Source organism: Rhinolophus ferrumequinum (assembly GCF_004115265.2).
Source record: "Rhinolophus ferrumequinum isolate MPI-CBG mRhiFer1 chromosome 15 unlocalized genomic scaffold, mRhiFer1_v1.p scaffold_54_arrow_ctg1_1, whole genome shotgun sequence".
Lineage (NCBI taxonomy): Eukaryota > Metazoa > Chordata > Mammalia > Chiroptera > Rhinolophidae > Rhinolophus > Rhinolophus ferrumequinum.
Window position 1 is genome coordinate 15,208,703 of NW_022680357.1, and position 21,341 is coordinate 15,230,043.

The window sequence follows — 21,341 nt, forward strand, 5'->3', positions numbered from 1 at the left end:
TTGTGCGGTGTGTTGGCTCTGCCGCAAGGTTTCCAGCCCACTTCTCTGCTTGTGGCAAAGCCCAAAGTGTTTCCCCAGAGGGTCGCACCCCTTGCCGCCAGAAAGAGTCCTCCGCTTACACAAAGGGTCTGCAGCCTGGGCAAAGCACAACTGTCATCCAACTCAGTGACCATGGACCTGGAACACCCAACATCAGAGACCCATCTATAATCTTCAGCGTCCACTGGGGTCTCCACTGGTTCAGAAGAAAATCCAAATTCCTTAATCTGGCTTCCAAGGCCCTGCACAAGCTGAGCTTGCACGTTCATTGTCTGTGACCTCCCCCATCCTTCCTGGATGTCGTGTCCATTTGTCAGGTTTGTCTGCCCTGGATTCCGGTTACGGTACCCAAACTGCCCAGGACAAAGGTCAGCAAACTACAGGGCCAAATCCACTGCCTGATGTTTGTCAATCAAGTGTTAGGGGAACACGGCCAGGCCCATTCATTGACGTAGTGTCCTTCTGTGGCTGCTTCCGCAATGATAGAAGCAAGTAATTGCAAGAGAGACTAAGTCTATGAGGCTGAAATATTTACAATCTGGCCTTTTACAGGAAAAGTGTGCCAACCCCTGTTCTATGCGTTTCAGGTGGGACCGACCCTTTCCCTGGTTCCAGGATGGTCAGGCCACGCAGCCATGACCCTGACACCATTTCCTCCTGGCAAAAACAACTGGATCAAGTGACTGGCACATTTACCCTGAGCCAGGACAAAGAGAGCCTTTCCCGGTGTTTCTGCTGCTGTTAAGAAAGTAACAGAAAAAAAAAAAAGAGAGAGAGAGAGAGCACAGGTGCGCACACTCACGACATTATCTGAGCCCCTGGATCCAGCTACGCCTGAAGCCATTCCCCCTGGATTTTTCCATTAAAAAACTCTATGCAAGACTGTCCTGTGGGTGTGCAGAAAGTGAACGCACAACTCTAGGGGGTGACTGGACTTCAGTATCCACCTTACTGCCTCTGCTAGATCTTAAATCCCCTGAGCACAGTAACAGGACTCTATCTAACCTGTGGATCCCACGGTACCTGCGGGAAATAAACAGCAAAGACACCGAGATGAACTTTCCGACGGGCTGACTGGCACGAATTTCCGGATGCAGCTTCTGCCTGCGGGTTAGTCAGCTGGTCCACAACTATTTTTGGAAGTGAACCAGGCAGACGAAAGCCCCTGCCCTCATGGAGCTGGCACGCATGTGAGTTGGCTTTAAAGAACTGGGCGAGGCCAACGTCCACCACAAAGGGCCGTGGGAAGTGGAAATAAGCTCCTGACTAATGACATGGAGTCACCACACACGGCAGCTCTGCACACACCGGCAGGACTCAGGCTCCCACTGGCGACTAACGGAAGGGGTCGCCTAAACATCGCCTTTACATCCAGTCAAAGACTATCAATACCTAATAATGAGAGAAATGAACACTTACTGCTGTGCTAAGCATGTTATGTGCGTCTCTCATGAGTCTTAATAACAACCCTATAAAATGACTGCCATTACTGTTCCCGCTTTAAGGATGAGGAAACCGAGACACAAACGGGGTCAAAAGAATTGCATTTTGGATAGCCAAGCAGGTGTCAAGCATTTTTCAGTCCTTTTCCATGTGCTAGTAATTCACGTAACCACCACAACAATGCTATGACATAAATACCATTATTTTTATCATCCCCATTTTACAGATGGCAAATCAAGGCACAGAGAGATCAAGCAACTTGCCCAAGGTCACAGACCTAGATAAAAGTAGGAGAAATAGGATTTGAAACCACAGAGCCTGCCACAGAACCAGCTTGTTCTGAAAATATTAGACACTTGCTTCTAAGAAGAGAAAATGAGAGGACTGAGGCATGACCCCCGATATGGAGGGAAAGATGGGGTGCGACAGGCTTCTGGAATCTCAGCCCAAGGATTTAGCTGAGGCTCCGGCACTGGGCCTTGGCACTGTCTCTCTCCCTCTCTGAACCTCCCCCTCCACAAGTGGCACTCAATGATTCCCAGGTGCTGACCCTTTAGACGCAGCCCAGACTCTCTGGCCGTGGTCCTCTGCCAGCCACAGAGGGGTGGACCAGACACGTGGCCGAGAAGCTTCAAAACTGCGTTCCCAAAATATCTGAGCGGCTGGCAGATGGAGAAGTATGCAGGCGCGGGAGGAGAACGAATTGGAGATGAAATGAAAGATGCCAGAGAGAACATAAACAGCGTTGGAGGACAGGATGGAGCCTGGAGGTGCTTTCGGCTTCACTGTTTCTGAAGCTCTTGGTCAGAGCGACAGAGATGCCGTGGTTATTCATTCCATCCACCTCTCTGTGCATCTAATACTTACTGAGCAGCTACTACATGCCAAGCGGGATTCAGGTGCTAGGACAACTTGTCATATTGACTTGGATGGAAACCTTTCGAGTCTGGACATCCCCCGAAGACTGTAGAAGCTCACACATCACTTTTCCCGCTTGGAAGGGCACTCAACGTGATTAAAAGTGCCCACATGCTTAGCGTTACACAGTCCACGTCTCAGAAGATGTGAAACCAGCTGACCTGAAGCCCCACCCCCAGCTGGTCTCGCCAGCTTGCCAAACCAAGCGAGAGGCACAGAGCATGTCCTCATCAGCAGCGAAGAGGTCCATGGAAACTCTGCCTTTCCCTCCACCACAGCCCAAATCCTGCTTCCCATGGCCCAGACCCCGTCTCAGAAACTGAGAGAAGAAAGGTCTTGAGATTGCAATCGAGCAAGTTCAAACAGTTTCACTTACAGCCAGGGAGGAGTCTGGGCAGGAAAAGGTCCCAGGATTTCAACTTCATCCTCACTCGACTGGCAACAGCTGGCCTCATAGCACTTTTGACAGCAGTGCCGACAGGTCCATCTGCATAGCAGCAGATCCGAGATTCTAGAAAGAAAACCCTGAGGCCATTGGGGGAGGTGGGCAGTGGAGGGGGGGAGAGGGGACGCGAGAGGGAGGGGTGGAGAGGAGGAAGAGGAAAAACACCCGAATTACAGGCAGCCCATCCCTGGTGACAAATGACATGCAGGAGGTCTGTCTCGGCTGTAAACGCTTGGAACAAAATGTTTTCCACTTCTATTTACCAACTGCAGGCACAAAGATGGCAAACACCATCTCGCTGCCGGGGCCGTTAACAGCAAGCAAAACATTTGCAGGTAGATTCTTTTGTAGTTTATGGGAAAGTCTTTCTTGACATGTGGGCGGTGTATTCAACATCATGAGGGCTACACAGTATGTTCCCGAAACAGGAAGGAGTAGGGCTCTGCCTTCTTGCAAGTAAAGCAGAAATATTTTTTTTAAGAACGAATCTCAGCGACATGAAAGCAGAGAGAATCAAATGGAATGAGTGGGGGGTGGGGAGGGAAACCTAGCTTGTCAACTAGTGTCTTTTCACCGGGATCTCCCTGCCACAGACAGGCATGGAAACCACGCCATTAGCAACATCTGGTTATTGTTTAATATTCAATATTCCCCACAGCCTCACAGGAGACTCCAAAACGAAAGGCAAGCGTTTCTTGATTAGAAGCCAGACCAAACGAATCACAGAATTAACCCACCTCGTTTAAAGGTTCCAACTGCCCTTTTAGAGATCCATGAGGAGGCCACGGGATGTACGGGGTGAGGAAGTGACAAAGAGAGAGAGACAAGACCAGTTTAGCAATAGTCCAGCAACTCAAAAAAGCAAAAAAAAAAAAAAGCCCTGGATCTTTCCACTTACCATCCTGGGAAGGGAGCTGACTTCCTAACAAGGTGTTGCTATCTCCAGGGCTGCTGGTAGCCTGCCGGCTAACCAACACCGAATAAATGGGAAACTTGAGCATTTCGGTTTGATTTGCACCGTATGCTGTTATGAATCAGAGCAGGCGGACAGACAGTCATGCTATCCAAGGCAGCCACACTTCAGAAGAGCAAACCTTCACATATAGAAACAGCCATGTAGCCAACCTCCAAAGGACATGACTGGCTAACGTGCAGGCAGACACCGAGTGAATGTGACTTGGCTCCCCACCCTCCTGGAGGCCCTACCTTCCAGTTCTGCTCCAATGGTGATGGTGGGGAGCTTCATATGACCACCCACAAATAAGAGGGAGCCAGCCGACAAGGAAGCCATAATCGGGTCCTCGGGGAGGGAGGGGCTCCCTCCCTTCTTTGGCCCCACCTCCCACCCGGTCTTCTTCTTACAGGTTCCCGAGGCACAGGTTCCCTCCCCTCTTCCAGGGAAGAGCTGATGGCCTCCCAAATAGGCCAAGTAAACCAGGTAGGTTACGCCGAGTCCCGCATCCTAGCCTGGGACATGGGCCTGAGATGAACTGAGAAGGGACTTGAACTCATAACTTCGAATCAAGACAGAGGCAATTATTGTCTTTTTCAATTCTTTTGCAAGGAGACAGACTCAATTTTGTACCATTGTATGTTAACATCTTTCTAACACTTGCAAATCTCTCCCCACCCCTTCCTTTTTAAACAGAGAGAAGACCCTGGCTGAGCCTTGGAAAAAGCCTTTTCCAGTTAGAATCTAAGAATGTGGCATTCTTCTCATTGTGCTTCTTTTTTCCAGTTGTCTCCTGTTTATATTGTGATCCTGGTTTTCTACTGTGGTAGTGACATCAAGTTTCCCTTTCATATGTTTTTTTTAAAGTTAAAAAAGCGAGTTCATTTTTAGAAAAAAAAATTAAGTAAATAACGGTACAGGTGGTATGTACCTTGGGAAAAATTCAAAATCCTTGAAGTATAAGGGAATGATTGCAGCTTGGGAAACAAAGTCTCAGGCACTAATCACACACTTTTCCAAAATCAAAACTTAAACTAGAAGAAGACCTGGAGGTGCTAGGGGGCCACGCAAAGAGCTGAGTGGAGAGCCGCTAGTTTTGGCCTCACCACCGGCCAGTCATGTGCCGTGGGCAAGTCAGGGGGCCACTCTGAGCCTCAGTTACCTCTTTTCTTTAGTGGAAGGGCTAAGCTGGGACACTGACTATGAAAATGCTTGTGTGCTGCCCAGCAGAAAAATATCTGCACCCTTTCAGTGGCTTCTGAGAACAAGGTGGTTTGCCAACACCAGCTGGCACCTACTAGGCACCAGGGACCGTCCCAGCAGCTTCGGCAGTGAACAGAACAGCAAAAGGCTATCTGCCCTCGCGGGGCTCACAAGAGCAAGTGCTTTACAACGCTTAGGATCAAGTGATGCTTTGTCAAAACAACCCATTCTCTTCATTCAGGGGTTTCCCAGGTATGTGGTGATGGAAAGAGAACCATTTATAAAACCATCATGAGCAGAGACAAGGCCACCTCGGGCGCCGGCTAAGGAACAACCACCCAGCCTTCTCAAGGCCCAGGTGCAGAATGAGTGTCAAGGAGCAAAGAGCAAACAAGGAAGGTGAAGAAAGAGGAAAGAGAAGGCGCTCTAATGCCCCCTTGCCTGACTTGAGGCTTTCCTCACTTTGGGTCCACTGGGTTCCTGTGTTTCACCCCATGGAGGAGAACTGATCCAAGCCAGAAACAAGAAGTAGAACGCAGACATTCTAGAACAGGGGTTGGCAAATCCGGCCTGCAGCCTGTTTTTGTACGGCACTCTAGCTAAGAATGTTTCGTACATTTTTAAATGGTTGAAAAACAGTTGAAAGAAGATGAATACTTCTTGACTCACGCAACGTATATGAAATTCAAGTTTCAGTGTCCACAAATAAAGTTTTATTGGGACACAGCCACGCCCACTCATTTACTATTGTCTGTGGCGGTTCAGCGCCATAGTCAGAGGTGAGTGGTTATGACAGACCTTGCAGCTCTCAAAGAAAAAACTACTATCTGGCCCTTTACAGACAAAGTTTAGAAGTTGTTCCAGGAGTTAAGCCAACATCACCAGGCCATACTCAAACGCCATGCTTAACAAACCCCCGCTGATCCCGGCCACCACCACCCCCCTTTAGATCTCACCATGACCCGCTCAGCAGCTAGCTGTGTGGCCTGAGGCAAGTCACCTAATTTCTCTGTGCTGAAGGTGGTCACTAAGAACGACAGAAGCCTGTTCTAATGTTCATGTCTCGCCAGACTGTGCATTCTGAGGGGCAGGGACTGTGCTGTCTTCACAGAACTACCCCCAGTGCCCACACATAGTAGGTGGTCACCCAACGGTTTCAGTGACTGTTGAATAGTCCTGCCAACAATATCCAGCACACAGTGGGTGTACAGTATGTGTGACCTTCAATGAACTTGAAAAGACCACCTAGGGATTTCATGAAAGGGAAGCCAACGGAGCTAATCTATCAGGACAGGAGGAGGAGCCTACGCCAGGTGACAGAGCACAGAGTTCCTGGCAGACTGACAAGTCTGAGGAAAAGATGAGGGGGTGCGAGAACTAGAGGGGAACTAGGGGACCAGAAGCCCCCCAACTGTGGCCGAGGGGAAGAGAAGTGAACCCAGATGCACCCTGGATGTGGGAGCATGTAGTCTTCTCTGGCCGGCTCTGAGGAGCCCATCCCAGAATCAGCAGCTCAATGGGTCTGACTGCGTGACCTTGGCGCTGACCTGTCACCACTTCCAGCCTTGTACTAAGGAGAAAGGTCTCTTAGTCAAGCAGCCACCCCCCGCCCCCAACATGCTTGGAAATAATTTCAGCCCAAGGATTCTTGGGGGAGTTTCCTAAAGATGACTGGGGTCCGCAACTCCCAACCCCAATGCAATGGCCGGAAGTAATCGGCCGCCCCACCACCACCACCACCACCACCACCACCACGACTCTGGGGTGTCCCCAATCCCTCCGCACCCAGTGCCCGAGAGAGACGACGTCCTTGTCCCTCCTGGCCGGAACAGCTGCCTCAGGCTGGCTCTGCCGGCCAATTAGCCGGAGCCGTCACCACGGCAACGGCAGCTGGCGGACCGGGTGGCTGGCGAGCCCCAGGCCGCCCTCCCCGCGGCCCCTCCCCGGGGGTGGGGTGCAAAAGGAGGGAGCAAGGGTAGTGGGGAGAAAAGTCCGCCCCAACCCCCATTCCCTCCCCAGAAGGCGAGGGAGCCCATGCAGAATCTGCAGGGGGCCCTTCATTCTGGGGTGTGGGGGACCCCAGCCTCTTCTCTTAGGGCGCACAGGTTGCCTCGGGCACCCTGTTTTTCCTCGAGGCAAGTTCGTGGGAGCCCAGCTGCATGCACTCCCTTCCAGGCGCTCCCGGTCGAAGGGGGCGCGCCCCCCCCACCGCGGACCCGGCCCCCCAGCCTCGGCCCTACCTGGATGTACGCCATTTTCGCCCGCGCGACTCACTCCGGCCCGGGCATAGCGCCGCCACAGCCACTTTGCCCTCGCCAACAGGAGAGGGGGGAGAGAGCCAAGGGGGAGAGGAAGCAAAGGCAGCCGGGTGGCCCCAGACGTGACTGGCGTGGCTGATGAGCGGCGCCCGCCCCTCCGCCGACCGCCCCGTCCTTGCCTTTCCCAGCGTGCCGGCTCCCGGAGTCCGGGCCGCCTCGCAGGTTGGGAGCTGGGGTGCCCGGGGCCCCCGCCTCGGCCTCCCTTGCTGTCCCGCCCTCCCCCCGAGGCGCTCCCCAGGCTGGAATGAGGCCCGGGCGCCTTAGGAGGGAGCCCAGGGGTAGCCGCAGGGACTGCAGCGACCCCGGCGCAGGCGGGGCCAGAGGCGGGGGAGGGGGTGGGGATGGGGAAGCGGGTGGGAGGGGGCGGTGCCCGGGTCAGTGCATCGCGCGCGTGGGGCCTGGCACCTACCCAGAGCAGAGCTCCCAGGGTGGCCGTGAAGCCGACGGGGCAACAGTCCAGCCGGCCATGGAGTCTGGAGCCGGGCGGGTCCTTACCCAGCCCTCTTCCAGACCAGCTTGGAGAAACTTTATTCCCGCCTCACCCGACGCGCCTAGAACTGTTGCAGCGAAGAACGCAGAGGCCAAATGAATGGGAGCCTCAAGTCAAGGTGGGGTGTCAGGGGCCCCAGGAGGGGGTGCTACGGCCCGGGTTCGCAGGGGGCGCCCGGGGACAACGGAGCGCCCCTTTACCCTAAACCGGCCGGAGTTGTACCCTGGGCGCAACAGGTCTGACGCGAGGCGGTGCGGCAGCGCCACCCAGCGTCGCGTCGGGAGTCGCGCGCGCCTCTGCCCGCTCCAAGCTCCGCGCCAGCGAGCTTGCGCCCCAGGGCGTGTCCACCCCACAGCCGGCCCACGTGGCTGTGCAGCTTGGGCCTGGAGGCCAACTCCACACGGATCCTCCCATCCCAAGGCCGCAGGGCTGGGGCTGGCTCCCCACTGAGGGATCTCAGGTGGAACACTGCCCTCCGCCGGTTCTCTTTTTGAGATGCCCAGCCATCTCCAGTTGCCAGTCACCAGTTTATCAGCCTCTTAACCTCCCAGCGCCTCTTTTTGTCAATACAAATGGCATAAAATCTCTGCCCTGCCTATTCTCCAGGGCTGCTTTGTGGGAATAAATGAAATGAAAAGCAAAAGATGTGATATATTTTGGGTAAAAATCTAGCATACATGTACGTTTTGAGCGATGGAATATTTCCTTTGGAGTCCATGGCATGTAACACGGTGAGAGCTTATATTAATAACTCTGGCAGCCACTGTACTCGACATTAACAAACACTCAACATTAACAAGCACCATTCCATTGGCTCCTTCTCCTTGCTCACTCCTATACATCCAGCAGAGTGTCCAGCCAGAGTGGGCACCCAATGTTTCTGTTCCTGCTGTTGAGGGAGGTGCTGCAACTGTCCCCAATTCACAGATGAGGGAACTGAGGTGCAGAGGGGGACAGCCACTCACAGAGGCATGACAGCTGGCAGCTGGCAGCATGGGGCCTCGGAACCCACACGGTGGGAACCCCTACCAGTTTGTGGTATTTATCCAGGGTTTCTTCAGCACTGATGGGAAGGAGTGCCTGGTGGAGAGGGGTGCCTGCTGGGACAGGTGCTCCCAGAGGGAACCTGAGGGACACGAAGGACTTGCCACGGCTTCCCATGAGACCGCGTGCCTGAGAGACTGTTTGAAATCTTGCACATCAATTCAATCTTTTCATTCTCTGACAACCGTGAGGTGGGCACTATTACTAGTGCCCACCTCAAAAAAAAAACTTTTTTTTTGAAACTAAAAAGAACTAAAACTAAAAAGAGAAACTATTACTCCTTGTTTCTCTTTAGATGAGAAACAAGGAGGCATACAGAGGCGAAGTCACTTGCCCAGGGGGTATCTCGCACAGAGAAGCTGGGGTTCAAAGACCCCCTAAACCACGTCCTGCCCCAGCCACTCACCTGGCTGCCTCACAGTGCAGAGTCATGGGTGGAGGGGGATGAAATCTTTAGGGTTAGTTTGGGACCTTAATCCCTAAGGATTTAAAAATAGCAAGCACAGGAGGTTCTTTAAATGGGGATGACAGAACCTACCTCTAAGGGTATTAAATGTTGTCATGTATGTAAAGCACCCGGCATGCAGCAGGTACTTAATAAATGCTTGCTGAATGAATAAATAGATGGTAGTTATGGCTACTATGGATGCTTCCAACTCTTGAGTCATTATTAGGATGGAAGGCTGAGCACTGCACATGTCTTCTTTTAAACCCTCACGAGAGCCCTGCAAGGTGGGTAGTCCCATTTTACAGATAAGGAAGCTGAGGCTCTGAGAGGAAGTGAGTTCCCCAAGGTAAACAGGTGAAAGGGACAGGCCCAGCTCTTCATGGCTGTGCCATCTTGCTTTGGATGTAAGAATGAACGAGAAGTCAGTTCTAAGCCCTTCACCAGGGAAGGGTCAGATCTTGCTCCAAGACTGGATTTCGGGGTCCCCACCTCTGCCCTTTGTAGGGACCTGCAGTCTGGCTTTGAGGTGTAACCTGAACTCAGAGCAAGGCTGTGCCTGTTTGGAAAAGGCAGCTGTCACCTTCACACGTCTCGGGGGAGAAGCCACCAGTCCAGGGGACTGATGAATATGTGCAATTGCCTGGGACTCGTGGTGTGATGAAGAAGGGCCCAGATGGTTGTGGGGGTACAGAGGAGGGCCCCAACCTAGTGTATTTAGGGTTAGAAAAGGCTCCCTGGAGGGGATGACATTAAGCTGAGCCCCAAAGAACAAAAGATGGGGAGATAGTCTAGAAACCAGTGGTGCTTAACAGGCAGGTCCATGGATAGAATTCTGGGGGGGTCCATGAACTTAGAAAAGAAAAAACTTACATCTCTATTGTCCTTGACCTCTACCTGAAATTCAGCATGTCCTTTCAGTGAAGTCAGGCAGCCATATTAGTACTTCCCTGGGATTTGGTCAACAATAGAAATCATGTATATTCATATCACATTACCGTTGTTACAAATAACTTGAAATCTCTTTTACACTCTTTACTGCTTGAAAATAACAAGTTATGAGGCCCACCACTAGCTCTTTCTATTTAATGCATAAATGAAGACGGACATATATTAGCATATATACGAGTATAGTGGTTTTACTATTCTGATCACTCTGTCAATATAATTTCCTTATAATTTTATGTTTTCTACTCTATCATTTAAAAAACATTATTTTGAGATGGGGTCTAGAGGCTTCAACAGACTGGCGGGGGGCCATGGCACAGAAAGGATTAGGAACCCCTGAAAGTAGCACGTGTGTCAGCTTAGAGGGGCAAGTGGGAACTGCCAAGTGGTTCTCTGGCTGGAGCCAGGGGAGGGTGACGCCTTGTGAGGCCTGAGAGGGAGTAGGGGCCAAAGGTTGGGTGCCTTGGAATTACCCCATAGAAGGGCAGGAAGGGTCAGGCTCAGAAAGATTGTGTGTGTGTGTGTGTGTGTGTGTGTGCGTGTGTGTGTGTGTCTGTGGGCATGGAGCAGACAAGCCTGGAGGCAGGAGGCCACTGCTGCAATGCAGGTAAGAAGTGATGCGTGTCTGAACTAAGGTCACGGCAGTGAATAATGGCCGGAACTGAATGGGCGGTGATGAGGTCGTGGAAAGCAGGGGACGCTGGAGGAAAGCACATTTGCTGGCAGAGGAGTCAGGGTTTGGTGTGTTGTGGATACGATCGTTCTCAGGTGTGTTATCCAGAGTTCCTGAAAGACATCCAATTTAATCCACCTTGAGCAAAGGTGGCCCAATAACTGGGAATCCAAGGGCAAATCCTACAGGCATGGCTGGATTTAGGGAGACAACTGATGTCGCGAGGACTTGCTTTCTCTCTCCGTATCTCACCTCTTCACAGTTTCTCTCTGAAAACTGGATTTTTTCCCCCCTAGAGTTAGGTTTGCCTCACATAGCAGAAAAATGGTCACTCGTGGCCTTGAGCTTGTTTTTTAACAGCTTATGCTCCAAAAGCAGGACAGACTCTTTATGAAATCTTAAGGAAAAACCCTGATTGGTCCTGCTTGGGTCACATGCTTCCCTCTGGACCAAGCGCTGTGTCTAGAAGACCCAACAGTCTCCTTGAGTCTACCTGGACCAGGTGATCAGAGATGTGTGGGCAACGTGAGCTATGATCCCACAAGGACCACGTAGAGAGTTACGACGAAGTGGGTTCTCTAAAAAAGATTCTGGGAGACAAAAGCGACACGCCCAAGACGACATGGCTCTGAAACATCCAGGCGGAGATGTCCAATGGGCAACACAGTCCCTCCTGGCACAGACTGACACTCGAGCTGCTGAGGGTCAGGAGATAAGGCTTCAGTCACCTCCTGGTGGCACTTCTGGGCTCATCTCAGTCTATAGCATCTAAAAAGAGCCTGGCCTCTCACCTTCTCCCCGCCAAGACCCAGCTCTGGATGGCAGATGCAGGCACATAATAATGGTTTTCTCTGCAGGACCCTTAGGAGGTGGCGATGCAAACCACAGACCTTAGGGTACCTATTGTAATTAAAAAGCGCCAGACCGGCAAAAGCAGTCAGTGGAATCTGTACAGGCAATGCACATCTGATGAGGTGACTTTCTATTTCTGCCATACAGGCTGATGGCATTTGTCTCCTAAGTTAGTTTTAATTATATAGCTTCACCGAACATGCCATTTAGATCCCGTTTTAGCTGTGCCCGTAAACCTGGGCAGTGTTTCTGAATGCCCGAGAAGTAAGAAGTCTCCGGGCTAATTAAACAACTGGTCTGGAAATAGGAAGGACGGCCACCTGTTAAGTATGATCCCCAGGGCTGACATAACCAAGTAACCCCATGTTAAGAGTCAGACCCCTTTCATCTCCATTCTCACCAGGGGCCGTATGGTTTGACACCAAGAGATCCTGCTCCTAATCCAGCCTTGCCTACGTAATAGCTGTGTGGCCTCAGGCAATCCACTCAATCCTTGGGAGCCTCAGTTTTCCTCACCTGCAGAATGGGTATAATACTCCTCCCCAGGGCAGGTGTAAGGTAAGGCAAACGAGAAAAACGCACGTGAGGCGCTAGCACATAGTTCAAACTTAGTGGTTTCTTTCCCCCCAGCATTTAATCTGTAGCCGCAGTGCCTCCTTCTCAGGGAATGAGCTATTAACAGCCACTGTTTCCTGGAGGTGAAGACTCCACGGACCAGCCTATATCTCTCCCTTAGCACAGTTCCTGCCCCTGAAGAAGTACTCAAGAAATGCTAGCTACGACTATTTTCAAATACACCACACAGATAAGTCACTATTTACCCTGAACAGTTTGCCTTTTTTGTTGGTGGCCGGAATGGAGAAGAGAAAGAGCCGTTTCACCCACAAGGACAGTGGTTCTCAAACTTGACTGTGTGTAGAAGCTGGGGTGGGAGAGATTGACAGGGGTGATCTTGTTAAAAGTCCTATTCTCAGACTCCTCCCCCAGAGGTTCTGATGCAGTAGGTTTAGGATTGGGGTCCGGGATCTGTGTCCTAACAAGCCTACCAGAAGACGCTGATACAGGTAGTCCAAAGTTTGACCTCGACCTCGGCACACTAGGACTTCATCTTTGAGAAGTTCAGACACTTCCTAACTAGGAGGCTCATCCCCACCCGCCAGGCTGCCCCACAAGGGCCCTTCCATTGGCTAGAATGGGTCAGGGTGGGAAACTGAGGCGGGAGTGGGCCTGATGGTGTTCAGTGTTGGACTCACCGGTGGCGCCTCACCTCCAGCTGATCCCTGCGTCCCACTGGATGCCCCCTCATTTTGCATGCTGTCTGCAGGCATCACTTCCAAGGATTTTGTTTACAAGAAGAAGTCTGATGATCTATCTTTTGAAACCCTCCACCCCGTCTTCCCTCCTGCCCCCCACCCTGGTTCAAGAATTTCCACCATATGTGCCCGTCAGAGGCTGGTAGCTACAATCAGCCAAAGCCTCTCCACCCCATTATTCAGAAGAGGGTAGCTATTTAGTCTTCAAGAAGGAAATCTGAGGGCGATTTAATAACGGGCTGCAAACACATGAAGAGGTATCAGCAGGGAGCTGGTGACCACCTGTTCCTCTCTCCGCCACGGCCGGAGAAACAGAGATGAGATTTAACTGCAGAAACAGAACAGCACCAGGCTAGGCACGAGCATGAGGGCACTAACGCTGTTTCAAGGGGCAGCATCTGAAATCTACCTTCCTAGGATGTATGACAAGGAGAGAGAGCTTTGGATCTGACGAGCTGTCTGCCCCCAGAAGCTGTGAGAAAAGCCGGCTGCTAGGATCAAGTTCAAGGCCGGGATTTTATCTTACACAGCCCTGAGCCCTGGCACCAGGCCACCTGCACACCAGTGGTCCTCACAGCACGCTCCCCAGACCAGCATCTGGGACCTTGGGAGAAATGCAGAATCGCAGGCACCTACTGCATGGGAAACTCTGTGGGGGGAAGGGGGGTTGGGGCCCCCCCAAGGTGGGAACCAGCAACGTCCAGATGATTCTCTTGCCACTAAGTCCCCAACTTTACTGTGCATTCCACCCACCTGGGGATCTTGTTAAATGCAGATTCTGATCCAGAAGGTCTGCATTTCTAACAAGCTTTAAGTGAATGCCACGCTGCTGGTCCACAGACCACGGTTGGAGTATCGAGGATGGAGAATAACGTCAGCTCATGTCCTTCTGCTCAAGCCCCTCCAGTGCCTCCCACTTAAAGTCAAAAAGGCCCCTATTACCTAACACCCCCCCACCCCCCCCCCCCCATCGTCCCCTGTACTCCCGTGCCTCGCTCAGTCCACTCCAGCCACACGGGGCCCCTCACGATTTCTCAGACACTCAGGGCCTCTGTGCTCGTTCCTGCCTCTTAGACTCCTCCTCCTGAGCTCCTCCAGGGCTCACTCCTTCGCGTCTGTGACAGGCAGTTAGCTTCTAAGATGGCCCATAACGATCCTGCTACAGGTACTGCCACCTTGAGTCACCTGCTCCCAATGAGCGTGGACAGGACCTATCACAGGTGATGGGAGGAGGTCGCTTTTGTGAGGAGGTCCCATGAGGCAGTAATTTCTGTCTTGGTGGCAGACTTTCCCTTGCTGGCTTTGGTGACACACCTGCCATGGTGGAAAGACAGACCCACCTGGCAAGAAAATGAGGCAGCCTAGTTAGGGACTGAGCCCCGCAGTCCACCAGCCCTAGACGAAGGGAAGTTCTGTGTGAGCTTGGGAGCAGATCCTTTCCCAGCAGAGCCTCTGGGTGAGACCCCAACCCCAGCTTATACCTCGATGAAAGCCTCCTGCGAGACCCTGAAGCAAAGACCCTCCAGCTAAGCTGTGCTCAGCCTCCTGGCCCACAGAAGCTGCGAGATCATCAGCGTGTGTTTATCTCACAGATCCCAGAGCCCACTCCTAAACCTACCGCCCCAGAGTCTCTGGGTGAGGAGTCTGAGAACAGGATTTTTAACAAGATCACGCCCCCGCCCACCTTCCCCCATCACAGCTAAGTCTGGGAGGATTTGTTAGAGCGCGTGCGATAAAACAGCCTCCTGAAGGTTTTGCTCAAACTTCATTTCAATCTGATCATCCCCAACTATCCTCTTTAAAATAGCCACCTCCACAATCTCCCATGCACTCCCTCGTCCCCTCCCCTGCTTACTTTTTCTCCATCATACATATCACCGTGTGACATACGAGTACCTTATATTTTCCATGGTCCGTCGCCCCATCTAGAAGAAAGCTCTAGTTTTTCGCTGTCAATGTCTTCCACGACTATATTTCTATGCCAGGCACATAGAGGGCACCTCGTAACACGAATGAACTCCGCTGACAGTCTCTTTCCACGTAGTGGACACATGGCACGAGTGGGCACCGACTTTACATTTCCTCAGCTCTGCAACCCCAACGAGGAAAGGCATTTTCCCAGACATCCGTGTATATCAACCGAGGGAGGGACTAACTGGTCCCACCTGTCCTAACTCGTGAAGGGCAACGTGGGACAATCCCTTAGGTAGAGACTGGGACCTCTGACACCCCCGGTAACAATGTAGCCTTCTCAAGACTGGCAGATGGGTTTTATCACCCCATCCGTTATTCTCAAGCGAGATTCAGAAAGGTTCTTCCAAGAAAGAGCGTTCCTCCCTGGGGTGAGGAGGAAGAGTTGAGCGTTGTCTAAACAGCCATCACTCTCCACGAGAACTTGGGTACGAACATTCAGAGCTGCATTATTTATAACTTCCCCGAAGAGGGAAGAACCCAAATGTCCATGACGGGTGAATGGGTAAACAAAATGTGGGGTAGGCATACAACGGGGTTCTTTGCAGCAATAAAAAGAAACGAACTACTAAACTACTGATACAGCTACAGCACGGATAACCTCAAAAACATTTTACGAGGCTCCGTGTCACACATCGCTTCCGGTACAACCATTTCTGTCAAATAAAAACATTACGGTGTGTCCTCATCCACCTTATTCACTGGACCTGGCACCATGCGACTTCTGGCTCTTCCCCAAAGTCAAAATGACCATGAAAGGAAAATGTTTCGGATAGATTCAGGACATCAAAGCAGCCACGACAGTGCAACTAAAGACACTCACGAAAGAGGACTTCCAGAACTGCTTCAGAAAGTGGCAAGAACGATGGGATAAGTGTGTTCGAAGCGAGGGGGAGTATTTTGAGGGGGATTAATGGCAATGTATCTTTTACTGTGATAATTTTTTTAAAATTAAACATTTACCGTATTTTTTTATCACACCATAACTTTTTAGGTATCGATGGAAAAATCAAGGAAAAGCATCCACTGGTATCCCAAATAATATAAATGAAGGTTATAAATACATTTTAAAAAGACAGGCCTATTTCTGCCCCAAGTCAGGTATTAAAAGGGGGGATAACACTCTGACCTTTGGGCTTTCCAGTCCTGTTTGCAGAGCCTTTGTTGTCCCCACCCGTCACTGAGTGCCCTGCACCAGCTCCAGGGATGTGTGCCCATCAGAGCAACTGATTAGTCCCCACGTTCCTGGAGGGGGCAGGGACAGTTGCACTGTAATCACAGGGGATTGAGGAAGAATAAAATGCTCTGATTAGCTTGTTTCTTGGTGACCTGCAATTTCCATCTCAATGCAATCAGAGGACAGAGGTAGCTTCGACTCTGGAAACCCCTAAACTGCCACCCTGGATCAATCCCAGATGTGAGGGGGATGTAGCACTGTGATTGGCGCAGCCCAGGTCACGTGTCCATGGGCTGAGGACAGCACACCATGATTGGCAGCCCTACTGGAAACACATGGAAAAGAGAAGAGCAGTTCCCGCAAAGCAAATCAGGGTGCGGAGAAGGCAGAAACATTCAGTAGCCGTTGTGTTATTCCCACGTGGGAAAAATCCTAATCAGGCAAAAGGTCCTAGGTGCGAGGGCATCCAGTGTGGACTTCAGAGAGCATAAACTCTTCACAGGTGACAATCTAACAGCTGCTCACAGGGAAATGCCTTCCTCGTTACCTTCAGATCCACCTTGATCAGAGGCAGCATGATTTTGTATTCTTAAAGCCACCCCAGACACCCCGAGTCCTCCTTCCATCCACGAGGACTGAACAGTGTTGATTCTGGGGTCGCATGGGGTCCAAAGGTGACAGTCACTGGCTAATCCACATGGGCGGCAGCCCAAGGTCCATGAGTCAGGCCTGGCTACACCTCATGGTCAGAGCTCAGTGCAAAATGAAAATTCAAGGCCCTTGATTAAAATGACTAATAATTTCAAGATGGCAATGACAGCGGAGCATCAAACCAAGCTTGGGATCTTTCTGAGGACGAGATCTGTGCCACGGCTACGAAAGCTGCCTTGTCTGCATGACACACGTTTCTTCTCCCTCGTCCCAGGTGGAGGACTCTAATACCTCCTTTCCTTCTCCAAGTCACTCTCACCCCCTCTTCCTTCCCCCCACCCTAGCCCCACTCTCACCTAGTATCGGAAACTAAAAAGCAACACAAAAAACCCAAGCACAAAAACCACCTCCCCTGCAAGCTTACGCTCAAATATCTCTGAGCCTAGAGAGCTTGGTGAGGACAGAAACTCCCAATGTCAGAGTTTTGTCCTTACAGTACATCTTGTCGTTTACTGTCATCTCCGCCCAGGAACAGCTTCCCTCAGTTTCGTGGACCTTGGGTGGAAGATGACGAGTGGCTTTCTGAATGGAGCCCAATCCCCAGGGCCGTCGCCCCTTGACAGGGTTTAATGGTAACTATTTCACTTTCCTGAGCCCTCGCCATGGGGCCAAACACTGCCCTGGACAGTGTACACAGGTATTCCATTCCATCCCACGACGACTCTGTGAGCCCAGCACAGATGCAGGTCCCACTGTTCAAGAAAAAAACGGAAGCTAAGAACTACCCAGCCAATCGTCCGAGGTCAGACAGCTCAGAAGTGGCAGAGCTGGGCTCTGAATCCAGGTGTGACGGCAGAAGGAGCAGAGTCCTTGCTCCTGCTACTCTAAACAATGTTTGATCACTCCATTTGCAACAGGGTCCTGGAGACTGGACACAGGGCGAATGAAAGGATTATTATGTTTAGGTGCATTTTGATGCCTTTTGCTGGACTCAAATTCTATTAGAATTGATCGATTTGAAGGTTATCACGGAAAAAAGAAAAATATATGCCAACCAAAAAGTGCTTTCAGTGAAGACCAGTGTCAAACTCTACCAGACTACCCATCGTTCTAGGTATTTGTGGGTTCAGAGTTAAGATCTGTGATGCTTGAGATACTCATCTGCCTGAATAAAACAAATGGTTTGCGCACATGCAAACCATCCTGCAGAGAAGGATGGGCTGGAGATGGCTTCAGAGGGCCGAGGAAGACGCGGTGCTGAAATACAGGGAACTTCCTGGCCCTTCCTGAAACACGGCCTGGATCCCCCACTGCACCAAGCGCAGTAAGCACCAATTCGATGAGCCGGACACTGTCCAGGCTGTGAGGTCCGGGGCACACGAGGCACGCCGTTTCTCAGCCCAAAGCGCTGCCATGGTTCCCTTGCCTGCAGGGTACATACCAACCCGTTGGCCGGCCATTCCTGACCCGACTTCATCCCGTGGTGTAGGGGGAATGCCTACAGTGCACGGACGGCTGGAGAAGGGGTGGGATTGAAAGGGGAGAGCTGAATTTAAAAAGCGAGGTCTGGAGGTGGCTAGTTAGCTCAGTTGGTTAGAGCATGGTGCTAATAACACCAAGGTTGCCAGTTCGATCCCCACATGGGCCACTGTGAGCTGTGCCCTCCTTAAAAAAAAAATAAAAAGAGTGAGGTCTGGCCCTGGGAAGGGGATGTATCCCGACGGTCACAGCGGGGATTAGCAGTGGCTCCCCTTTGCGGCTGGGCTGACTCCACTGTCTGGGGAACCACATTCTGCTTCCCTGACCGCCAGAGCCACTGACCTCCCTCTCTGACCAGGTCCCTCACCGCAGTCTCAGAAGAGAGGGCTCCTGACACCCCAAGCTTGTGCCCCTTGGATGGGGTTCAACTGAGAACTCCCGGTCTTTCCTTGGACCTGGCATGACCCAGGGACTGTCCCTGCCCCTTGGGCTCCTTCCCTGTCCAAAGAAAATGCTGCTGAGAGAGTAACCATGTTATTACTACATGGGGCTGGTTTGCTTGATTCCAGAGCTGCTCTCACACTGTCGGTTCAACCAGGTTCTCAGGGAGACGCCCACCTGTCACCCTGCCTCATCCAAGCTTCACGGGTGTGCGTGTGGCACGTCAAAGCCTCTTGCCCAAGTCCTATAAAGCTCAAATCCTTTCTTGTCTCAGACAAGTCTTCCTTTGTCAAAACCTTTTGATGTAACTTATACCAACTGTGAGACACCCTGCAGCAAACTCGACACTGCTAGACTGTGACTCAGTTGTGCAAAACGAGCAAGCGAGCTTCCTGGTTTCTCATCTGGAACTCTGCACTCGGATACCCTCACCCCAAGTCTCTGTTCATCTAGTGCTCCCAGGGCATCTTCCGTGTGGTATCACGCCAAAGGAAGCTTCTGTAAGACTCCTCAAACTCTCCAGGCTGTGTCACAGGAAGCTGATTCTCTCAGATTCCCCAAAACCTCTCTGGAGGTTTCCACAACTCACTGGCCTTTGCTACTTCCTTCAGGAAGCTAGAGCGAGGGCTCTTAAATCTAATCTCTTACCTCACTTCCTCTCTCTCCCCTTCTCCTCCCAACGCAGAGGGATATTCCATTTCCCCTTTATGCCTGGTAGGAATCCCCTTTCATCATTACCGCGTAACTGTCGTCTTCCCGCTCAATGCTTCCCAAAGAGGAGTCCCCAGACCAGCAGCTTCCGAATCACCCAGGAACTCGTAACACATGCAGAATCTTAGGGCCTAATTCAAAGCTTCTGAATCAGAACTCTGGGGGCGGGGCCCACAATCTATGTCTTCACAAGTCCTCTGGGGATTCTGATGCATACTCAAGTTGGAGGACCACTGCTTTAGGGTCTGAATCAGTGGTTCTCCACTCCGGCTGCAGGAGCATTGCCAGGGGAGCTTTTAGAAATTGTCGATTGCTAAGCCCCATCACAGGCCAATGAAACCCACGGGCCATGAAGAGACCCAGTCAAAACCAGCCCAGCCAAGACTGGATCAGCAGAACTGCCCACCTGACCCACAGACATGTAAGCAATACTAAGAGGCTGTTGTTTCGTCATCTAAGTTCCAGAGTCACTTGTTATGCAGCAGTAGCTGACACACGGCGAAGTGGCTGGACAGGGACAGATCTCAATTCCTCAATTCCGGCCCTCAGTTCCATCCCATGCCCACTCTCCTGGCGGCTCCAGTCAACAGGAACACACCCAGACACAGGCCCCCAGCTCAGACCCCCCGCCACAGATTCTGCCCTGGCCTCCAGCAACGGACTGAGTCAGGAGCAGAGGGAGGCTCCACAGCAGTGCTGGCCAACAGAAATACAATGTGAGGCACGGATTTAATAATTTTAAATTTTCTACTGGCCACATTTTTTAAAAGGCACAAAGAAACAGTGTAATTAATTTTAATAATCTATCTTATTACATGTTTTATTATATATTTTGTTTCACCCAGTATATCCAAAATATTGTCATTTCCACATGTGCCTCTAGACACACTGCAAGTGTTGACAAACCACATGCAGTTGGTGGTGACCACAGTGGACAGGATAGCTCCATGCAGATCCCTACACATGTTCCTCCCAGAGCAATGGTGACAACAGAAGTGAGTAGGAAACAGAAAGAGCAGGAAGAGCTGAGCCTCTGCCACCTCCATGTTGCACTGAGTCTTGACCCAGGAACAATTATATCCAGCACGCTGCCAGCTGTAAGACATCTGCTAATTTTGTCCCCCTGCCCTACACTTGTTCCCATTCTGCCTGACTCCGCTCAAATGTCACCACTTCTGTGAAGCCCTCCTTGAATGCTCATAGCACTAACTTCAAAATTCTAAAACAGTGCTTAAGAGCCTATCCCAAGACCAGCTACCATTTATTGAGCACTTACTATGTGCCAGGCACTGGGCCGGGGGCTTAACTTGAATTATACCATTTGATGCTGACGTGAGATAAGAAAATTTATCCTCATTACGCAGAAAAGGAAACTGAGGCTCAGAGAGGTAAAGGGGCTTCCCCAAGCTCACTCAGCTATAAGTGGGGGAGCCAGGATTGGAAGCCAGGGTTGTCAGACTCCAAAACCCAAGCTTTTAATGCCTGGCCCCTGGCTTCTCCAGGCATGGTCCTTAGGCTGGCAGTATTGGCATCACCTGGGAGCTTGTGAGCAATGCAGAGTCTCAGGCCCTCCCCAAATCGACTGCACAGAATCCGTATTTTAAGAAGCTCCCAGACAGTTCATGTGAATATTAAAGTAGGAGAGGTGCTGACCGAGGCCAGCCCGTCTTTCAGTTACTTGTCTGTGTGTCTGTTTCACCCTGAGGCCACCAGGCCCTCAGGGGCAATGGCGGCACATTTTCACCTCTGTTTCCTGAACACCTACTATGGGATTTGGCCCAGTAAACTACCAGGAACGGTTGCCGAATTGAGTTTGAATTATCCAACC

The 21,341-nt window shown here is 51.4% G+C and overlaps 1 protein-coding gene across 11 annotated transcripts in view; it reads right to left on the bottom strand.

Annotated features, from left to right (window-relative positions):
• The window catches only part of SYT17 (synaptotagmin 17), a 51,617-nt gene extending 43,258 nt beyond the window's left edge, over positions 1-8,359 (bottom strand). The window contains exons 1-3 of one of the 11 annotated variants that reach the window (XM_033101265.1): positions 7,728-8,359; positions 3,583-3,600; positions 2,777-2,911 (exon numbers count right to left, since the gene is read on the bottom strand). Coding sequence is in view for 3 of the 11 variants with exons in the window: in XM_033101259.1 (XP_032957150.1) it covers positions 2,777-2,925; positions 3,583-3,605; positions 3,744-3,846 (275 nt within the window). In the remaining 8 variants the exon portion in view is untranslated. Of the gene's footprint in view, positions 1-2,776; positions 2,926-3,582; positions 3,606-3,743; positions 3,992-4,051; positions 4,111-7,240; positions 7,619-7,727 lie in introns of those variants that run through there. The other 10 variants (XM_033101270.1, XM_033101269.1, XM_033101261.1 and 7 more) reach the window with 10 other exon arrangements.
• Positions 8,360-21,341: the final 12,982 nt, after the last annotated feature.